Source organism: Squalius cephalus (genome assembly GCF_949319135.1).
Source record: "Squalius cephalus genome assembly, chromosome: 25".
Classification (NCBI taxonomy): domain Eukaryota; kingdom Metazoa; phylum Chordata; class Actinopteri; order Cypriniformes; family Leuciscidae; genus Squalius; species Squalius cephalus.
This window is the reverse complement of record NC_137146.1, coordinates 4,500,385-4,521,876: the sequence shown is the minus strand read 5'-3', so window position 1 is coordinate 4,521,876 and position 21,492 is coordinate 4,500,385. Positions and strand designations below refer to the sequence as shown.

At 35.2% G+C, this 21,492-nt stretch overlaps 1 protein-coding gene across 2 annotated transcripts; it reads left to right on the top strand.

Annotated features, from left to right (window-relative positions):
- Window positions 1–855: 855 nt before the first annotated feature.
- On the top strand, window positions 856–20,792 carry LOC307153522 (carnitine O-palmitoyltransferase 1, liver isoform). 2 transcript variants are annotated; one of them, XM_079863014.1, is made up of 19 exons: window positions 856–1,103; window positions 2,990–3,132; window positions 4,398–4,537; window positions 6,062–6,233; window positions 7,163–7,264; window positions 7,376–7,513; window positions 8,571–8,648; window positions 8,735–8,842; window positions 10,048–10,135; window positions 11,032–11,227; window positions 11,960–12,148; window positions 12,315–12,420; window positions 13,182–13,298; window positions 13,387–13,551; window positions 14,788–14,916; window positions 16,134–16,289; window positions 17,285–17,398; window positions 17,504–17,596; window positions 18,354–20,792. In XM_079863014.1, the coding sequence occupies exons 2-19, from the start codon at window positions 2,992–2,994 to the stop codon at window positions 18,486–18,488; spliced, it is 2,367 nt and encodes a 788-aa protein (XP_079719140.1). In that variant the 5' UTR covers window positions 856–1,103; window positions 2,990–2,991; the 3' UTR covers window positions 18,489–20,792. The 2 variants fall into 2 exon arrangements, with proteins under 2 accessions (XP_079719140.1, XP_079719141.1); XM_079863015.1 differs by lacking the exons at window positions 856–1,103; window positions 2,990–3,132; window positions 4,398–4,537 and having other exon boundaries at window positions 6,201–6,266; window positions 7,140–7,264.
- Window positions 20,793–21,492: the final 700 nt, after the last annotated feature.

Below are 21,492 nucleotides of genomic sequence, written 5' to 3'. Positions count from 1 at the left end.
AATTGTGGGAAAGGTGAAAGATACGAATGAAACAGTGGGGTAAAGCCTGTCCCATGCTGACCCACAGGTATTCCTGCTGTGAAATGGGTCAGTTGAACAGCTTATGTAAGCCAATGGGAAGGGGGGTTCGAGGGGCTGGTGGTCTTTTCCCACTTCTATGGAAAGGAATGAATCCTAGAAAATCTTTAAAGGGATGGTGTCATAATTTAGTCACCCTCAAGTTGTTCCAAACCTGTATATATTTCTTTATTCAGCTGAACACAAAGGAAGATATTTTGAAGAATATGGTTAACCAAACAGTTGATGGGCCCCATTTACTTCTATAGTATTTCCCCCCATATCCCCCGTACCCATATTCTTCAAAATATCTTCTTTGCTATGTATGTATCTTGTTCGAAACTGACATTAATACTTTAACATTTTATGAAATTCCCATGGCAATGGATGGCACTATATTTTTTAAAAGATTATCCTTTATAATTCCTCAGACCTCCTTGTCATTGACCCACAGTTGTAAAGAGATAATAAACTTAAAATAAGATAATATATTAACTAAATCGGCCACATAATCATAGTAGATGTTGCGTAAGACGTAGAGGAAATGATTCTGCACGAATATTGACCTTTGTTTGATAGTAACACCAAAATATTATTTTTTTATACTCCCTGCTCCGCGTCCGCATACATGCTTAAACTGTGAGCCATGTAAAGTGCTGCCTGTCGTTAATCTTTGATTGACAGCCGAGACGTCCAATCACGGCGAAGTTCCCCGCGCGTTACGCGCCATTCTATTCGCTCATTTGCCAGCGCGCGCGTCAAGCTGTTCCACGGAGCCGTCATCGTCTCCTGACCAATCACAGCTCACTTCCGAGCCGCTTGTTTCCCGCCCTCTTCGCTGTATCTTTTACATTCTTTCGCACTAAGTATCAAAGGTACTTTGTATCCAGTTACGCTACCCACCATTCCGCCATCAGCATCTATACTGGGGTTTTATTACGAGATTATCAGCACATATTTTTTTATGTTTATGTTCCTCAAAAGCAGAAGGGAGGAAAGGAGCCCGTCACTTTGTTTCCGTCACCAGTAACATCAGTAAACAGCAGGTAGGGATGATGCTTTCTGACACTATAATGTACATCGGATGGATGATGATCTGTAGTGTGTTGGAGACGATGGATGATGGAGATGTGTGGGGTATTCTGTACTGATTGCCGGTTTTTATAGCTGGTATGCTAACAATCCGTTATTGGCCTTGATAATACTTGCAATACAAATCCATCGCTATTTTATGACAGTAAACTCCCAGTTCAGATGCATGCTGTCATTTCGACCTTATAAACCTCCTCACCTGCTGATCAAGCGTCTAATGGTAGTTTATAATGGATTAATGTGTTTTCTGGCTCTGTGTTTGTTTCGCCCGCTAGGTTTTTTTTATTTATTTATTAGATTAATATGGGTAGTTACTGATTAACTACTATTTTTATGCAATAAACCTGTTTTATAATTCAGACAGTCGGTGTATTGTGGGAGGACTAAATTTCCGTTTAAATGATAAGCCCCTGATAAAGTCTGGCACTTGTCCATTACGGTCTTATATCGTTTTGACTATTTTTTTTATTATTATTTGAATATTATTATGTTTCCTTATTCCAAAAGATCATACTCCAGTGTTTTAGTGCAACATAAGTGAAATAATTCACTCGTTATTTTTAATTGGGTTAAAGTTCATTCGATTCATCCCTGTGCAGTGCCCTCTTCTGGTCACAGTTGCAAATGCCTCATTTGCATGTTTCCTGCAGTGTAATTTAGTCCCAGAAAACATGGGGCATGTGATGACGTGGGATTGTGTATTTGCATTATTAAAAAGTTTTTTTTTTTTTTTTTTACTTTCTTTCTTACCAGATCTTTTTATTCTGATTTTGACATAAAAAAAAAAAAAAAAAAAAAAAAAAAAAATATATATATATATATATATATATATATATATATATATATATATATATATATATATATAATTCTTAAAAAATACTAACCTGGTTGTTGGGAAAAATAAACAGTGGAGCATATTTTATTAAAAAATATCAGAATTTTTAGGAACAAAACTTTTAATGAAAAAGTTATGTTTTGTTCAGGTCACATGGTTTAGAACTCATGACATTAAAAAAAAATCAGATTGTGTAATATGTGTTCTTTTTACCACCTTTCTGTTACTTTATTATTTATATACTAATATTATAGTAATTATTAATATTTTAAATTCGTTTTATTATATTTGCAGTTTTCATTTAGTCATTTTGTTTGTAATAGAATTATATATTCTATTTATATTTGAGTTAACTCTAACAACGCTTATTTGTCATTGGCATAAATTAATTGTTTATATGCATGTGCAAATGTATCATAGGCATGTAAATTACTGTAATAATGCTCTGACAGTGTAAAGCTTCTTTTACCAAGCCTGTGTAAGTCACTGTACATATGAAGATTTAATGGCGCACACAGTGAATCTTGATGAATACTGTATCAGTGCTTTGCTTGAGCAACAGACTGGTAGTCACGAGGGAACCCTTTGCTCTTGGTTGCCATAACAACACTGTTGCCATAGATACATCTAGTCTGGATGTAGATGTGGGAGTTGTTTTATTTATTTATAAGTTTTATTTATATATTTAGTGTCTGGTCTGTCTGAATGAGAAATGAAAAAGAAAAGGAAGTTTCCCTTCGTTGCACAGACCGGAAAGAGCTTCTCATGTATTTCATAAGCATAAAACAAACCCTTAACTGAAATGTCTCTATCAGCACTGCTCTTGCCTTAATGGATCATAACTCAAAATGCGAAACTTGTTGATTCATAATGGATGGTGATCAAGTATAAGTGTGATAACGGGAGCGCTGCAATCATGCACTCGCATGCATAAAGTAGCTTTGCTGCAGTGAAATTTGAGCTGCTGTTTTAAAAGCCTCTGTCTTTGTCTCACGCTCTCTTTAGAAATGGCAGAAGCCCATCAGGCCGTGGCGTTTCAGTTCACCATCACTCCTGAGGGGATCGACCTGCAGCTGTCCCATCAGGCCCTGAGACAGGTCTATCTGTCAGGCCTCCGCTCCTGGAAGAAACGCGTCACACGGCTGAAGGTAAACGTCTTTCTTTATGTGATGAATCTGAATCTTTAGTGGTAAATAATGTTTGGGTTGGAATTTGGTTTAAATACAACTTGATTTGATTGGATTGTGTATGCTAGGCTATGATATTATTAGTTAAAGTGCGGATATTACCTTTCATGTAATGTGTGATATGACTTTTTGTGAAGTTTCAAAGATCAGAGTGCAGATAAATGAAGTTATTGTCTCAGAAAAGAAAGAGCCGATTCTGAACGGCCTGAAACGAGGCGTCAGTAATTCTAGTCTTAATTCCTGCATAATCCTAAGTAGGTTTGTAACCAATTTGCATAATGCCAGTCTATGATCTTCATTGGCTGCCCGCGAACAGAGCGATCAAGGGGTAATCAATGCTGAATAACAATCAAAAATGTAATCATTAAGTAAGAAGGTAGAATTTGATAGGTAGATTTATTTATATATTTATAATAAGCACTTTGGGATGTCTATGCACAGGCATTTATGCACTTTAAATAAATATTATAATAAGTACTCTATAAGGTAAAGGAACTTTTGGTCCCACTTTATATTAAGTGGCTTTAAGTACTATGTACTTGCATCGAAAAATAAGTACAATGTATTTATTGTGTTCATGTTGTAAAACACTTTTACTGCTATTGAGATGTGATACGGGTAAAGTTAGGGACAGGTGTGGTGGTATGGATAAGTATAAGGGTGCGTTAAGGTGTAAGGAACAGTCAACTGTGTAATTACAAATGTAATTACATAAATTAGTTACATCTGTAATTAAATGCTGGTATTTTTAAAATATAAGTACAATGTAAAAACATGTATGTACACAATAAGTCCATTGTATCAAATTATTAATTTCAATGTAAGTACATAGTACTTAAAGCCACTTAATATAAAGTGGGACCGAACTTTTAATGTTTTTTAGCTCTATATGTATATTTGTTGATATGTATGTTGTTTGTTTGTTTGTTGGGTTGTATTTGTATATGTCTGGGACTACGGATGGAAATTAGCATTGTGCTGAATCCGGCGTATTTACGTTCAACTTTGATTGTACATTCATGAATATGCACTGTCCCATCTATATAAATAAAATATATTCAGAACAACATCTACTTTGATAGTAGATTTTGATATTTAATTGATTATTAAATCTGTCCGGTTTATATTTCTCACACATTCCCCAGCTGCATTTCGTAGTGTCTTGTGTTTATTCTGGCCGTCTTTCCTCATTTTTCTTGTGTTTGTTCATTGCTTCTCTCGTACAGAACAATGTGATCACTGGTGTGTATCCCGCTAGCCCGTCCTCATGGCTGTTTGTTGTCATTGCGATCCTGGCCACCATGTACACGCGCTCGGACCCTTCCATGGGCCTCATCGCTAAAATCCAGGAACATCTGCCAGTCAGGTAAAAGAGGTCACAGTGTTGCCTCAGACTAATTGAATTTGATCCCAGTTCAGAAAACAAATGAATTATCTGCATTGTGAACTCAAAAATACACATGAAACATTTGTCATCCTCTTATGTAACTCACTTTGCAAGTTTTTTCAAAGGATATTAGTTCCCACCCATGAAAACATGAGTATGCCTGCAGAGGGTGTGTACCTTCACACACCTTGAATGAGTTGGTTTCACACAAAAACAGAAGAGTTATTTTACAAAACGGATGCTATTTTGTGTCCCAATAAATGTATGTGTAACAATGACTTTAATAATGAATAGCTGGTGCCAACTTTATGCAATTAATATATATAAAAAAATTCTAAACATGTTAACAACAATTCTGTCATTTTAATCCATTCTTATGTTTTCTTTACTTTCTTCAAGTGTTTCCAAGTTTTTTCCCTCTATTAGAATAGCATTTCAATGTTATTATTTAATACTTCTTTCCAAAAGTTTGGGGCCTGTAAGATATAAAAAAAAGAAATGAACAGTTTAATTCAGCAAGGATGCATTGATCAAACGTGACTGTAAAGACATAATAATGTTATAAAATATTTATATTTCAAATACTGTAAATGCTGTTCTTTTGAATGTTCTACTCCTTAAAGTGTCCTGAAAAAAAAAAAATGTATCATGGTTTCCACAAAAATTTTAAGTTGCACAACGTTGCAGTTCAACATTGATAATAATCAGAAATGTTTCATATTAGAATGATTTCTGAAGGATCATGTGACACTGAAGACTGGAGTAACGATGCTGAACATTAAGCTTTGATCACATTGCCTTTTAAAATGCATGAAAATAGGAAACAATTATTTTAAATTGAAATAATATTTTACAATATTACTGATTTTACTGAATGTTTGATCAAATAAATGCAGCCTTAGTGAGCAGAAGAGACTTCTTTCAAGAACATTACAAAATCTTATAAACTTTTGAGTGGTAGTGTTTGCATTTTTAGATTTTAGTAAATATAAGGTGTTATTAAAAAGACTAGAGGTTGTGTCCTCAGGTTATGCATCAAACCTATCATATTCTCTTTTTGAGGTAATTCATTATTTGATGTTTAAAAAAACCCTGCTTGTTTGTAAGTAGTTGATAATCTTAATGTCAACCATGGCTGTTACCATTATTATGACTAGTAAATAAGTAATAATTGAAAATTTCCTCATCATGCAACATTTAAATCCTTGAAAGTGATTTATTTATTAAAGGGAAGGTCTTACTGAGATACAATATCTCTTCTACCAGGAAGTCCTGGTCAAGATGTGCAGCAGAAGAAAGAAAATTCACATAAAAATACAAAGAAGAACATGAAAACCACACTGTAAACAAACACAAAAATTTGTCTGATAGGATATTTACAATCCTTAAAAAATGACTTGCATTCACCTTATCAAAGTGCACCTGCTTCATAGTGTCCCCAAAACTATAAAAGTTCTGAAGTATTGGATACAGTAGTGTAATGCTGTCTGTGTTTGATTGTAGTGATTCTCTGAGCATTCAGTGTCGGACGGTGGTGTCTGCCGTGTTGTTCAGCACTCTGCTCTGGTTCTCCCTGATCTTCACCATGAGGCTTTGCCTGAAGCAGTTACTGTCCTATCATGGCTGGATGTTTGAACAGCACGGGAAGGTGTCCAACACCACCAAAATCTGGGCGGTGAGTACAGTCATGCTATCAGACACACCTAACATACAACCACAACCACCCAACATGCAACTGTAAATAAAGGTGAAGTGTGTCCTGAAGTCCTGTGACTCCAGTATCACCAAACAGAATAGCAAACATAATGCCATCCGCTATTGGTTGGCAAACAGATAGTCCTGCCCCAAATTTGCTGCATTGGAGTCAGTCAGTACAGTTTTATTTGCATTGCACTTTTCACATTACACATTGTTCCAAAGCAGCTTAACAGAAAATCATGATATTAATATTTATAATATCTTCATGTCTTATATTTAGCAGAATAGAGCTGTGCAATAAAATAGTCAAGCAGTAACGCAGTTGAGATATGCTATATAGCCTAGTATATATCGCCCTATACATGAGAATAATGTGTGTATGTGGATAAAGTTTGGTGACAATATATTACATTTTGCAATTAAATAAATCAGTCAGTTGAGATTTGCTATATAGTATATATCGCTTGATTTGAGTGTAGCAAATCAGTAATATTGAGTAATATTTTTATATTTTACATTTTCATTTTAGTTCAATTTGTAGTAATTTTGTTGTGTTTTTGTCATTTTTAATAGTTTTTTTTTTAATTTAAGTTTTAGTTATTTTAGTACATCAAGCTAAACTAAATCATAATGAAAATTTTTGCATTTGCGACTACCTGAAACAAAATAAGTGTAAGTATTTTTAAATGCTATATAACAGTTTCAGTTAAAGTTTATTTCATTTCAAGTAACCAAAAAACAATATTTTTGGTTTTATTTTTAGTTAACCGTAATAACCCTGGAATCAACCTACAAATATTTTATTTATACTGTACATAGTTGTCTATGCATATTAAACTGGATAGGAGAAAGTATTTGAAAATCACAAGTAAAAACCCTTTACCTTATAAATGTGTGTGTTTTCAGGCCATGGTCCGGATCTTCTCAGGCAGACAGCCTCTGTTGTACAGCTATCAGGGCTCTCTGCCCAACCTGCCTGTTCCAACAGTCAAGGACACTGTTAATAGGGTGAGATCATCATCATCGTCATCAGCAGCAGCAAAATGCATCTCTAAATACACTTTATATGGCAAAAATGATGATTTATTAACATTCCAAGTGGTCTCTCTTCTGCTCTAGTACCTAGAATCTGCTCGTCCGTTGATGAGCGACTCCGAATACGAGAGGATCACGACTCTGGCCCAGGAGTTCGAGAGCAGTCTGGGGAACCGCCTGCAGTGGTACCTCAAACTGAAAGCCATGTGGGCCTCCAACTATGTGAGAACAACCAGCAAACCATCCACATGCAACCTGAAAAATGCTGACTGCAACCTGTTTTACTTCCCTGGTCTGAAATATCTCAGAGCGAAACTGAATGTTTAATTAAGAAAATGTTGGACGGAATTGAATTTTAATTATCAGGATTTGATTGGTTCATAAAAAGTGGGGGTTACACACCAAATTATAGGTGATTTGAGGAAAGTGGTTAGAAAGAAGGATTTGTGAAGTTGTTCAGAGTAGGAACAATTGCATTTTATTTACGTTTTAATGAAAGGGAGTTAAGAGACAAGGAGTTAAATGTAATATTTATTTAATATTGAAGGCAAATTGGGTCAATTTTGATTTCACGTTGACCTGAAAATCATCTTGGGATTGTGCCGTAGGATTGTTCAAAGATTTCCTGACCTGTTTTATAGCTAAAATTATAGCTAAAAATGTATTTCTCAATATTTTTCCAAATATAGATGATATTCAAAATAAATATCGATATTTCAGCATTTGCTCTTGAGAAATTTAGGGTACGTTTACACGACATTACATTTTTCCGGCTGTACCAACCAATGCGCAGTTTTTTATTTGTCATGATTTGAGTGTTTAGAAACAAAATTTATGAGATTATTGTTGCCAGATTTCATTGGTGATTTCAAATATGAAATTTAATCACAAGCTTGGTGAACAGCTGCTTACTATATAAGCTAAACTTTTCAACATTATCGCAATGTACACAAAATTCCCTAATTTTATATTGTCAACAAAGATATCGCAATAATATCAATAATATTTGATGCATCACCCAGCCCTAGACTGAATTAATTTTTCGGTAACACTTAATTTTATAGTGTCTTTGTTACACAAGTTAAATGTAGTTACTGTAGTAATAACTATAAATTATGCATAATTACATGCAACTAATCATAAACCAAACCCCAATCCTAACCCTATAGTAAGAACTTATAGTTAATTAATATTATATATTATTTAAATGTATATTTACACTGCATCACGGACATCTTAAAATAAAGTGTAACCAATTTTTCTTGTCTGCATCTTCAAGGTCAGTGATTGGTGGGAGGAGTACATCTACCTGAGGGGGCGTGGCCCAATCATGGTCAACAGCAACTACTATGGAATGGTACGACTCACTGTCGGAAGTTCACAGGAAGTTCTAGTGGTTTTGTGTGGATTTAATTTTTTTAAGTCGTTCTCTTTCATTCTCAGGACTTCCTGTACGTGACACCGACACCGATTCAAGCGGCGAGAGCAGGAAACACGCTTCATGCATGTCTCTTGTACCGCAGGAAACTCAACAGAGAGGAAATCAAACCTGTGAGTCCACATTGCAGCACTGACAGATGGTGTTAAGAGGAGGGTGAAAGCTCTCGTCGCCCCGAGCGAGGACAGAGATTGATCACAGAGCTGTTTTTAGCTGTGCATTGAACTTTGTTAGGCTTTGAATTATATGGATTGGGTAATAGTGTGTGTGTGTGTGAATAGGGAAGAGCCACAATCATTGTTTGCGTCTACTGAGTCAGTTTTTTGCATACTTGCATTAAAGCGTAACTCTCGCCAAAATGCAATGTAAATGCCACTTTTAAGATTGACAGTATTTTCGTTTTCGGTCAGATTGCTTGGGGCACTTCTATGATAGCATCAAAATCGCTATTTTTAAAACACTAAGAAGGCTCGACACAACATGAAACTTTGCTGGAAGTATCGCCAGGGGCTCTACACATGAACTCCAGCATTGAGAACATTGTGTACACAGAGTTTACTAAAAAGACAGGTTTTGAACAACTCACTGTAGCTATTGTTGTTTCCGGCCGCTGGCATTTTGTCAGTCAAAAAATAGTCAATCTCCGAATGCGAATGAACTGACTCCATAGGAGGGAATGTCATGAAGTTGTAATTTCAATGAAAAGCATGATAACTTAGCCACTTAGCTCATGGCAATATCCTATATAAGGGGTATATAAGGGGTTTCATTCAATATATCAATATATAAGGAGTCAGTTCATTCGCATTCGGAGATCGACTATTTTTGACTGACGAAATGCCACAAAAAGACCCTAGGCTGTATTTTGGCGAGAGTTACGCTTTAAAGAGAAAATGGTACGCAAAAGCAAAAATGTTTTCTCGTTATATGTACCTATACCGTATCGTACACTACAAACCTTCCTAATTAGTTCACTCTGTTCATTTATATCAGCAAAACTTCACTCCAATTTACAGTATTAAGCAGAATAGCATATAACCGCCCACATTTATATATTAACATAATGTATTAGCAACATTTGGTGAAAGAGCATTTGAACCATGCCAGTATGCAGAGATTAGATAACCATAACAAATCATTTACATATTTACTGATAGTTATAGTAGCAGTTACAGCTTTCTTAAAGAGATAGTCCACTAATTATAATGAGAATGAGAATGTTCAGTTTTGTGTGGCCTGTCCCTATAATTGTAATTGTCAGTGAGAGAGTGGAAAATGTTTAAGTTACCTTGACTAACATTATAACTCTGTGTTTTAGGGTCGTGTTCCAGGTTTAAATATTCCTTTGTGTGCCGCTCAGTGTGAGAGGATTTTCAACACCACACGCATTCCAGGAGAAGAGACAGGTAACGCTAAATGATTTAAATGTTTTTGAAAGAAGTCCCTTATGAGGCTGAATTTATTTGATTAATAAATAGAGTAAAAACGATAATATTGCGAAATGTTATTACAATTTAAAATGACTCATTTCTATTTTAATATATTTTAAAATGTAATTTATTCCTGTGATCAAAGCAAAATGTTCGGCTTCATTACTCCAGTCTTCAGTGTCACATGATCCTTCAGAAATCATTCTAATATGATGATTTGTTGCTCAAAAAACATTTCTGATTATTATCAATGTTGGAAACCGTTGTGCTGCTTCATATTTTTGTGGAAACTGTGATACCTTTTTTTCAGAATTCTTTAATGAAGAGAAAGAACAGCATTTGAAACATGAAATAAAAAGCTTTTGTAACATTATGAATGCATTTACTATTACTTTTGATCAATTTAAAGCATCTTTGCTAAATAAAAGTATTGCTTTAAATAAAAAGTTTGAACATTTACAGACTACTAGAATTAAAAGCTCTAAAGCATTAGAGAAATAGAGAGACTGGTTCTGTTTGTCTGTTTTTCTTCTGCTCTTCAATAACCTAGGATGATAGGATGTTTGACATTAGTCAATGTCCTGGAAGGGTCACAAGTACAAACCAACTTACTGAATAAACTTACACACACACACACACACACACGCACACGCACACGCACACTCTGGTCTGGCCTGGTTTGTGTTGTACACACTGACTGACTGATACACAAACACACTCAGATTTGTCCTCTTCTCTAGTCATCAGCTTCTGATCAGTTTTCGGCACCGATTTCAGATGCTTGATTTCTGATGCTTCAAAAGCTCATAATACTCAAAGCATGAATGCAAGCAGTGAGAATTTGCATTGAATGTTTTTCTGTGTGTGTTTAGATTCTCTGACCCACTGGCAGGACAGCGAGTATGTTGCGGTCTTCCACCGAGGCCGTTATTACCGCCTGTGGCTGTATCATGCTGGCCGTATGCTGTCTCCCAGAGAGATTGAGCACCAGGTTCAGCGTATCCTTGATGACCCATCAGCCCCGGCGCCCGGAGAGGCCAAACTGGCAGCCCTGACGGCAGGGGACAGGTACACACACACACAAACACAAACACACACACACACACATGCTCTGACGCACGATACAGGGTTCATTTACCACAAAACAAACATGCATGTGCTCTGATTTCTCTTTGTAAATAAATGTAAAATGCTACATTTTAAAGAAAGTTGGCAAAGGTCCAGTGAATGTGTTTCAAACGATTGGTAAAAAATGTAATTTTTCACCTTTTAAATTAAAATTTTAGCAAATAATTAGTAATATTTCAGTCAGTGTTATTTTAGTATAATTGAGAGAGTATTGTATTTTTTTAATTAGATTTTATTTGAGTATTTGCTGTTTTCATTTTAATGTAAAAGTTAAATTAAGTTTGTTGTGTTTTTGTCATTTTTATTAGTTTTTTTTATTTAAATAATGTCTATATAGTTTTTAAAACTATGTATTTCCATTTTAGTTATTCTTGTACATCAGTTAAATGAAAATGAGAAATGTTGCTTTGGCAACATGAAATAAAATAAGTGTATATACACGTTTTTACATTTTATTTTATTTCAAGCAACACTTTTAAATGGTTTTGGTTGACTATAATAACCCAGATTTTAGTATTTTTAATGCATTTTTATTATTAAGAATCCTTCCATTTCACTGATATAAAAATGTAACATTGTACAATGGACGATTATTTAAATATAAACCATCCCTTGATTCTTTCTTTAAGGCTTTTCTGTGAATGCTCGAATGGTTTGAACTTTCTTTCCCAGAATCCCTTGGGCCCAGGCCAGGAAGGAGTTCTTCAGCTCAGGGGTGAATAAGAGATCTCTGGACTGCATTGAGAAAGCTGCGTTCTTCGTTGCCCTGGACGACGATGAGCAAGGCATGATGGGAGATGATCCTGCTGGCAATTTGGATCGGTACGCCAAGTCTCTGCTGCACGGAAAGTGCTACGACAGGTGAGATGTTCATCCGTCCAAAACTGTCCGTCAGTTACGGTACAAATACGATAAACTTATTGACAACACTAAAATGATTTGAATATTTTTGCTCTTATGCTGCCAAACATATATGCATACACATTTATGTCTTTATTAAGAAAGTGTTTTGCTCTTTTTGTCTAAGATGGTTTGATAAGTCGTTCACGGTGGTGGTGTATAAAAACGGAAAGAACGGCCTCAACGCTGAACACTCCTGGGCGGACGCACCGATAATGGCTCATGTGTGGGAGGTGAGAGAGAGAACGAGTGAAAAAGAGACAACAAACAAATGAATTAGAGATCAGATAAACTAAATGGTGCTTGCTAAGAATGAGTTGATACAGTAGGAAGATATCTTGTCTTAAACAAAAGGTTGTAAATAGTTCTTGCTTGACTAAAAATATTTTTAAATAATATGGATTGTAAAATGCTTATTTACATCTAATGGCTGCTAAAATTCTATACATTTTTATTTGAGTAAATAAAAAAATTGAATCAATCATTTTAAATGTTACAAGTGAATTTAGGTATTAGAGTGTTATAATGTACATTATGAAAAATGCATATTTATTTCGAGATTCTTTCTGACTGTCATTGATGATATTGTAATATCTGCATATAAAGTTGCTTTTTTCTCTTGCTTTTCTTTTGCAATATTTTTGCTTGAACTGTGGTTTGGTCTTTGCATTTTTGCAACTTGCAAGCATTGTTATTTTTCTTCCAGTAAATGCAAATCTATTTGTTAAGTTTATTTCTTGCATAGTTTACATAGTCTTTGCATTCTTGGAATTTTTTTAAAGAAATAATTAACTGAAAAATGTATGTTGTATCAAACATGAATGTGGACAAATAAAGATAGTTATTCCTTTAAACTTATCAGTGCCTAATTTTTGCTAACTTGCAAGCGTTGTTATTTTTCTTCCAGTAAATGCAAATCTATTAGTTATTGCTATGTTAGTAGTTTTTGTTATTAGCTGTTTTCTAATACCATTATTATCTCTTTCTCTCTCAGTATGTGATGACTACGGATTGTTTCCAGTTGGGTTATAATGAAGAAGGTCACTGTAAAGGAGACGTGTCCTCCTCCCTGCCTCAACCGTCTAGACTAACCTGGGACATACCTGTACAGGTACAAACACACTGTAACACCTTCTCATGTTACAGTCATGCGGTGTACAGTGACACTGAATAATTGATCTTCCTGTATGTGTTTTCAGTGTCAGGAGCGTGTGGATCAGTCTCTCGCTGTGGCACAGGCCCTCGCCGACGACATCGACTTTCACGTGTTCCCAATACAAGAGTTTGGCAAGGGTGCCATCAAAAAGTGTAAAATCAGTCCAGATGCCTTCATTCAGATTGCGCTTCAGTTGGCCTATTATAGGGTAAGACACAAAACCCAGCGTAGTGTGCTGAAGTCAGTTCACATCAAGCTCACACTAGCAGAGGAACCACAGGTGTCAAGAATCACATTAACTATGAATATGTTCCACTAACACAAGCACAAAGTGGCACAATACTTTTGGTTTTAATTTCTTTCAACACTAGATCTGTTGTTTTATTATTAATAACATAACCTTTTTTTGTTGAATGTTTGAAAATGTACTTGGTTTCATATTTTATCTAATGCAGTGACATTCAAATATTTTTAAGTGTGACTTACTGTATATAAAATATATTATATATATATATATATATTATACACTAATAAAGTGTATATATTTCACACATGTCCATTGTCTATCTTAAAGTGCCCCTATTATGCTCTTTTAAAGGCTCCTACAACAGGTTTACATGCATCCAAGGTCAAAAAACACTTGAATTTTGTTATAATATACATTAGCATCAGATCTTTTCTCACAGTGTCTAAAACAGTTTGATAAAGGATTCAGTCTCTCTAAATCCCTCCTTTCCGAGAGCCTGCTCTGCTCTGATTGGTCAGATGACCCAGTCTGTTGTGATTGGTCGATCGCTTATAGCGTGTGTCGGAAATAAAACGTATATTGCCATATCTGAACTTCAGCTCCGGAGGCTTCCTCAGCGCTTATTTGATGTTTGAGGGTCAAAGTAGATGTGGTTCACAAGCAGCCAATGAAGATCATAGACGGGCATTATGCAAATTTGTTACAAACCTACTAAGGTTTTGCGCATAAAGTAAGACATTACTGAAGACTCGTTTCAGGCAGTTCAGAATCTATTATTTCTTTAGAAAACAATAATTTCTTTTATCTGCACTTTGATCTTTGCAGATGTTTTACATTCACAAACAGTCATATCACACACTACATGAAAGATAATATCTGAAAGCATAATAGGGGCACTTTAAGTAACTTTACTGAACACTGAAATTGCTTTGTACATGTATGACTATGTAGGAAATGTTATGACCAGGAACAGGTTGCATTGATGCAACTACTCAGGTAGTTATCTTGACATATTACATACATTCATGACATATATTCATTATTTTAAGTATACATTTTATTGTATAAACTTATTTAGTGTGTATATTAGCAACTTTACTGTTCACTGAAATTGTTTAAGAATCATTAAACAATTGATGTAACTGTCAAGGTTTAAATATTGACATTCTTCCTTTCTCGTTCCTTCCCCAAATCCAGAATCGAGGCACGTTCTCTCTGACCTACGAGGCGTCTATGACCCGTTTATTCCGCGAGGGCCGGACTGAGACGGTGCGTTCCTGCACCAGTGAGAGCTGCGCGTTCGTCAAAGCACTAGAGGGAGGAGAGGTAACAAACATGCACATAAACATATTAATGAACAGCTGGACACATACACACATTACAAACACACTGTGCATGTTATATTTTTGTAGTGACAGAAATATTTTGTTAAATGCTGTTAAATTTAATTGCTTAAAGCGTAACTCTCGCCAAAATGCAACCTAGGGTCTTTTTGTGAATTTACCCGAGGCAAACTTTCGTTTAAAAGCATAATTAGGATGGAAACGGCACTTTTAAGTTTGACCGTATTTTCGTTTTCGGTCAAATTGCCTTTTGAATGGGAGTGCTTGGGGCACTTCTATGATAGCATCAAACACAGTTTAAAACACTAAGAAGGCTCGACACAACATGAAACTTTGCTTGAAGTATCACCAGGGGCTCTACACATGAACTCCAGCATTGAGAACAGTGTTTGTGTACACAGAGTTTACTAAAAAGAAAGGTTTTGAACAACTCCGCCGGCATTTTGTCAGTCAAAAATAGTCAATGCAACGTAACAGGGAGGAGAGTAAAGATGGAAAGCTCCTAAAGCTTAGTTCCATATAAAATCACGGATAATTTGTTGTTTTGTCATTAGTGAAAATCAATATTGACCTTGTATTTAATCCTCATAAAAGAAGCAATACTAAAATTCAGAGTCAGTTCATTCACATTCGGAGATCGACTATTTTTGACTGACAAAATGCTGGCGGACACATAGACAGTGAGTTGTTCAAAACCTTTCTTTTTAGTAAACTCTGTGTACACAATGTTCTCAATGCTGGAGTTCATGTGTAGAGCCCCTGGCGATACTTCGAGCAAAGTTTCATGTTGTGTCAAGCCTTTTTAGTGTTTAAAAAATAGTGATTTTTGATGCTATCACAGTCGTGCCCCAAGCACTCCCATTTCAAAAGGCAATTTGACCGAAAAAGAAAATACGGTCAAACTTAAAAGTGGCATTTCCATTCTAATTATGCTTTTACACGAAAGTTTGCCTCGGGTAGATTAACAAAAAGACCCTAGGTTGCATTTTGGCGAGAGTTACGCTTTAATGCATGTAAATGTCCTGTACTTTTTACAATTTAATACAATTATTTAAGTATTTTTATTTGACAGTTGATTACTTTCAAACTGTTTTGCAACATTTTGAGCAATTAGTTTAAGAGCAATTAGTTTACAAATCTTTTAAAACACACCCTTACAGCATTCACAGTGCATATTTAAACCTCTCTCTGTGTGTGTAGAGCAAGGAGGTGTGCCGACGTCTCTTCCGTACGGCGTCTGAGAAACACCAGCATCTCTACAGGATGGCTATGACCGGAGGAGGAATAGACCGACACCTGTTCTGCCTCTACATTGTGTCCAAATACCTGGGAGAGGAGTCACCCTTCCTCAAAGAGGTGCGTGACTCTGGGAATGTTATCTGATTAGCAAGGAAGTTGGAACTAGATTAGTTTAACTGATTTTGATTCCTTGCAAATGCTTTTTCATGTGTGTCAGAACTGGAACATGCACGATAAACCTGTCAAGAACATGTCCGGGTCAGATTTCAGACAAATAAAAATCAAGCTCATTTTTGGACTTTTTTTTGTATCGTGACATTACATTCATGACAGATTCTCATTACTGTAGTGCAATAAATACACTTTACAATAAGGTTTCATAACATGAACTAACAATGATAAATACTTCTAAATTTATTAATCTTAGTTTTCAACATTTACTAATACATTATTTTTATGAAAATGTAACTGTTTATATTATTTAATAACCTGAGCTAGCTAACAATGAACTATCGTTAACAAATATTAATACATACTGTAACAAATGTATTGCTCGTTGTTAGTTAATTTTAGGTAAGGCATTAATTAACTAATATGTTAACAATAACATATTAATTATGTTAACTAATGGGACCTTACTGTAAAGCGTTAACAAAAATGTTTAAAGTGGGTTTAAAAAATGTATTATTTAAACTGTGAAGTGTTAATACATCATGGTAAAATGTACAGCCTTTAATTTATGAGGAATTAATAAATGTTACTTAACACAGTTAAAAATAGCGTGACTTACTTTTGAGGATAATGAGAAAACAAAAAAATCCTCTAAAATAAAATTTCCACAAATTATATAGTAATAAATTCCGGGGAAATGTACTCATGAAAATAATGTCACGATGCAAAAAAAGAAAAATTGATAATAGTTCAAAATTAGTCTTTATTTTATTTAACTGAACTATCTTTTATTTCAATTTTGTTTACATGTTTGTGAGATTCACCCATCTAACTACATACATTTTTAAATGTAATATTATATTATAAAATATGTAGTACTTTTAAAAATATTTGCATTCTTATTTGATATTAAATTTTTTTTGTGTGTTTTTTTTTTCCAGGTGCTTTCAGAAACGTGGCGTCTGTCCACCAGTCAGACTCCACTCCAGCAGGTGGAGCTGTTTGATTTCGTGAACCACCCAGACTACACAACCTGCGGTGGAGGATTTGGCCCGGTCAGAAATATTCATGCATATTCACTTTTAACCATTAACATCCTAGTTTTATTTACTCAATTGTCTGTGCATTTTTATAAACGTTTGTCTGTGTGCTCTTGACAGGTTGCAGATGATGGTTATGGCGTGTCTTACATCATCATCGGAGAAAACATGATCAACTTCCATATTTCCAGCAAACACTCTTGCCCTCAGACTGTTAGTACACTAATATATGCTTCCTCTACCAATTCCCTGAAATTAAAGGAAAAGAAAAAATAGAGACTAGCAAACGATTTGACAAACTAGCTATGTTTCCACCAATCTATTTTTATGCACAATTTGGGATATCGCATTAAAACACTGGATGGAAACGCCAAGATGCACAAATTAAAAAAAAAAATGTTGGTGCATCAATTGAGGTGCATTCATATATTATCTGATAAGAAGACATGCACAAAAACTAAGATGGAAACATTTACTGAATAAATCCCTCAATGCGCAACAAAAAACGTGGCTTCGCCTCAACAAGAGGATGTGATTGGATAACTGGACTAACCCAGAAGTGTCTCTCATGATTGCGTTCCCAAACACCAGCATCCCAACTCAAGATAACATGACAGCATTTATTGCATTTTAGACACAGTGGTTTCCCGGATTGCAGCGACTTCCATTGTTATTAGAGATATTTTGTGCCAGTTTCCCAGGAAGTGATGCTTTTGTTCTTTTGAACACATGGGATGGAAACGGTGCTTTATTCGCAAATGTTTTATGTAATATTCCAACTTTTTGCGTAAATTAAATTTGCAACTTTGGATGGAAACATAGTTAAAGTCTTGCTAAAGTTGGTTGGACAAAAACTCAGATTAACATGGCAAATATAGTAACATTTATGGCTTTCTTTATGGTGCTACGCCTGATTATGACAGTGTTTGATGACAATCACATGTAATGCTATTTTATGTTTGGTTTGCAGGATTCTCACAAGTTTGGAGCTTACATCAAGAAGGCCTTGGTGGATCTCCTGGAGTTGTTGTCACCGGAGAAACCCGACCTGTCCAAAGCTGAGCAGAACCACTCGAAGAACCCTCAGAGCAAAAAAGACCTGTAGAGGTAGAGCAGATTGCCTATGACGGTCAAAAGAAGACATGAGGCCACGTGTGTGTGTGTGTGTGAGTGTGTGCGTGTTCGTTTGAAAGCACGTTTGTTATAACCTACAAATATGCATTCATACATTCCATGCTTGTTGTAATCGATGCCATGAAGCCATGAATAACATAATAATGTAAAAATGGTGGAAGCTGCTTCTTCAGAAAAACGTATTAGTACAAAATAACATTTACGAAAGAGGACTAAAGGCGAAAGGTAGCGTGGTAGCGGAAAACCTTCGTGTTTTCCAATAGAAAAGTTTCCAACGTTTAGATTTAAAGGAGGTCCTCACTTTTAATTGTAATGAAGAATCAAAAATTGTTAGTGTACATTATCGTCAGATGATGGGAATCTAATGGTTAATGATCTGACCAGTTAGTATAATGAGTGTATGTTCATAACACGTTAGGATGACATATGAACGGTAATGCATCACCTCTGTACCTTCTGATGAAGGCCCTTCACTGCTCTTACAGGACAGTAAATCACATCTAATTGAAACTCTCCATCTGAACAGGTTATGTTACGGTTTAAGACTCAGAATAACTTGATCTTGGACCAAAATCCAGTGACGTTTTACTTGAATCCCAGAGCAGATGTATATTTACAGTTTCAGTGACCAATGACTCAGAATATTACATGTGACTGCAGTTTTAATATGATTGTCCAGATACATTTATATGTTCATCTCACTATTAAGTCTATTAATTTTAATTGTTTTTTAACTGCAATGCCAGAGGAGAAAACGTTTATGCCACGACAAATTTCTGTTAATATCTCAGGTGTTTCGAATGCGCAATTAAACTTAAAAGATTAATCACGGCCAGTTAATTGTAGTTAGTTCCTGTTTACTTCCTGCTTCCTTAAAGGGATAGTTCACCCAAAAATTCTGTCATTAATCACTCACCCTCATGTCGTTCCAAACTCGTAAGACTTTCGTTCATCTTCAAGAACACAAATAAAGATATTTTAAATGAAATCTGAGAGATTTCTGTCCCTCCATTGAAAGCTACGCAACTACCATGCCAAATTTTCTGAAGAGACACGATCGCTTTATATGATGAACAGATTGAGATCGAGAATGAACCTCACTGGTTCTCACACGTCAAACAAACATGCTTTCCATTTACTACAACTGATGTGTGAGTTAATTAATGTTTAAATGTGAATAAAAGCCTAAATTAAATCTGTTCATATTATAAAGTGATCGAGTCTCTTCAGAAAATTTGCTTAATTCATATGGATTAGTTTTACGATCTCTTTATGAACTTTTTGAAGCATCAAAGTGGTAGTTGCGTAGCTGCAATGGAGGGACGGAAAGCTCTCAGATTTCATCAGAAAGATCTTCATTTGTGTTCTGGAGATAAATTAAAGTATTATTGGATTGAAAAAGGGTGAGTAAATGATGACAGAATTTTTATTTTCGGGTGAACTATCCCTTTAACTCTTATGAGACCTATATGCTAAGTATATAGCGCAAAATCTGATTTGATTTTAATTTTAAATTATATACTTGGAATCCATTTATATGGTTAACCATATTCTAATGAACTAATTAAATGCTTTCAAAGCTAAATGTGGTTTATAGCTATGTATTTAATAATAATAAAAACATTCCGATGTAACTTTTATTTTCAAAAAAGTAGAAAACTGAAAAGTGATGGAAAAAAACAAAACAGAAATTGATTTAATCTGTTATTATAATATGCACTAATAAACAGTTAGAATGTGAAGCAGGACATATTACTATAATCATACTACTATAACTCATATGATTAGAGTAGACAATTGTTGCGTTAGAACATACAACACCAAAAACTGTTTTTGCAAAGGATATGAAGGTGGTGACTGGTTTCACAGGTAAAGGAATGAGATATGATTATCAACATCAAACATTTACAATCAATATACAGGCTGCGTTAATGCTGTATTTCACTATATGTTGTTGCTGTAAGCCCTTTGCTGCACTTAGCCGGTCTGAGAGCAAGGGCTTGTAAACTTTTGGGTTTTCTCTTTGCAGTCTGTCGGCAGCTGTACTTCTTATTATCTCTGTTACATCCTCATACTCGGCAGATATAAAGTTGCCTTTTGAGTGCACGAGATCTCGTTTGCACAACTCCTAGATATTGTCATTTTGCAAATATTGATATAGTTCAAAAAGGTCTGTGATCTTTCTTCTGTTCTCTCTAACACTGCTTACACTGTATATCTCACTAGAATTTAAACCTTACTGAAGGATTTTAGAATTGTTGTTGTTATATTATTATTGTCACTATTCTAATAATTAACTTGAAACTGAAAACAGTAGCAATGCAAGTGTTTGTGTAGTGCTGATATTAATGTGGAGCGGCAGTGTTTTACCTCATCTGTCTTATGAATGTTGAATCATCAGCGATCGATCTCTCCTCTGTCCCGGGCCAGTACTGTATTCTCTCTCTCTGCTTGACTTTTTCTCTGATTTCCTTTGGGCTCAGACTATCTGTACACCGCAGAGCTTTACACTTTCTCTCTTACTCTGGAAATCTGTCTTTCCTTTACATTTTGTATGTGAATGAAAAGGAAGAGACAACATGTTCACTTTTTTTATTAAAATTGTTCAAGCACACACGTGTTTTTGGTTTTATTATTATGACATGATGTTTGTGTTTTGCTGGATCAACATGAAGACCAAACGTTCTCTCAGGTTTAGGGATGTCCCGTTCATTAAAGTTTCACCATTAAAAGACATGTCACAATTACACAATTATAATGTTCTCATTATAATTATATGTATCCTATATGACAGACTTGCGCTACACATGTTGCAGTTAACTGTATTTTCCTTTTTGAAGTGATTTCAATATTACAAGCAAAACCATCATGTAGAATAGTGCGCATCTGAAGGAAATAATGCTTTATTTATCGGCCTTGGTAATAATAAAAATGACCAAAAATTGCCGAAATGTCGTGCATCCCTACTCGGGGTT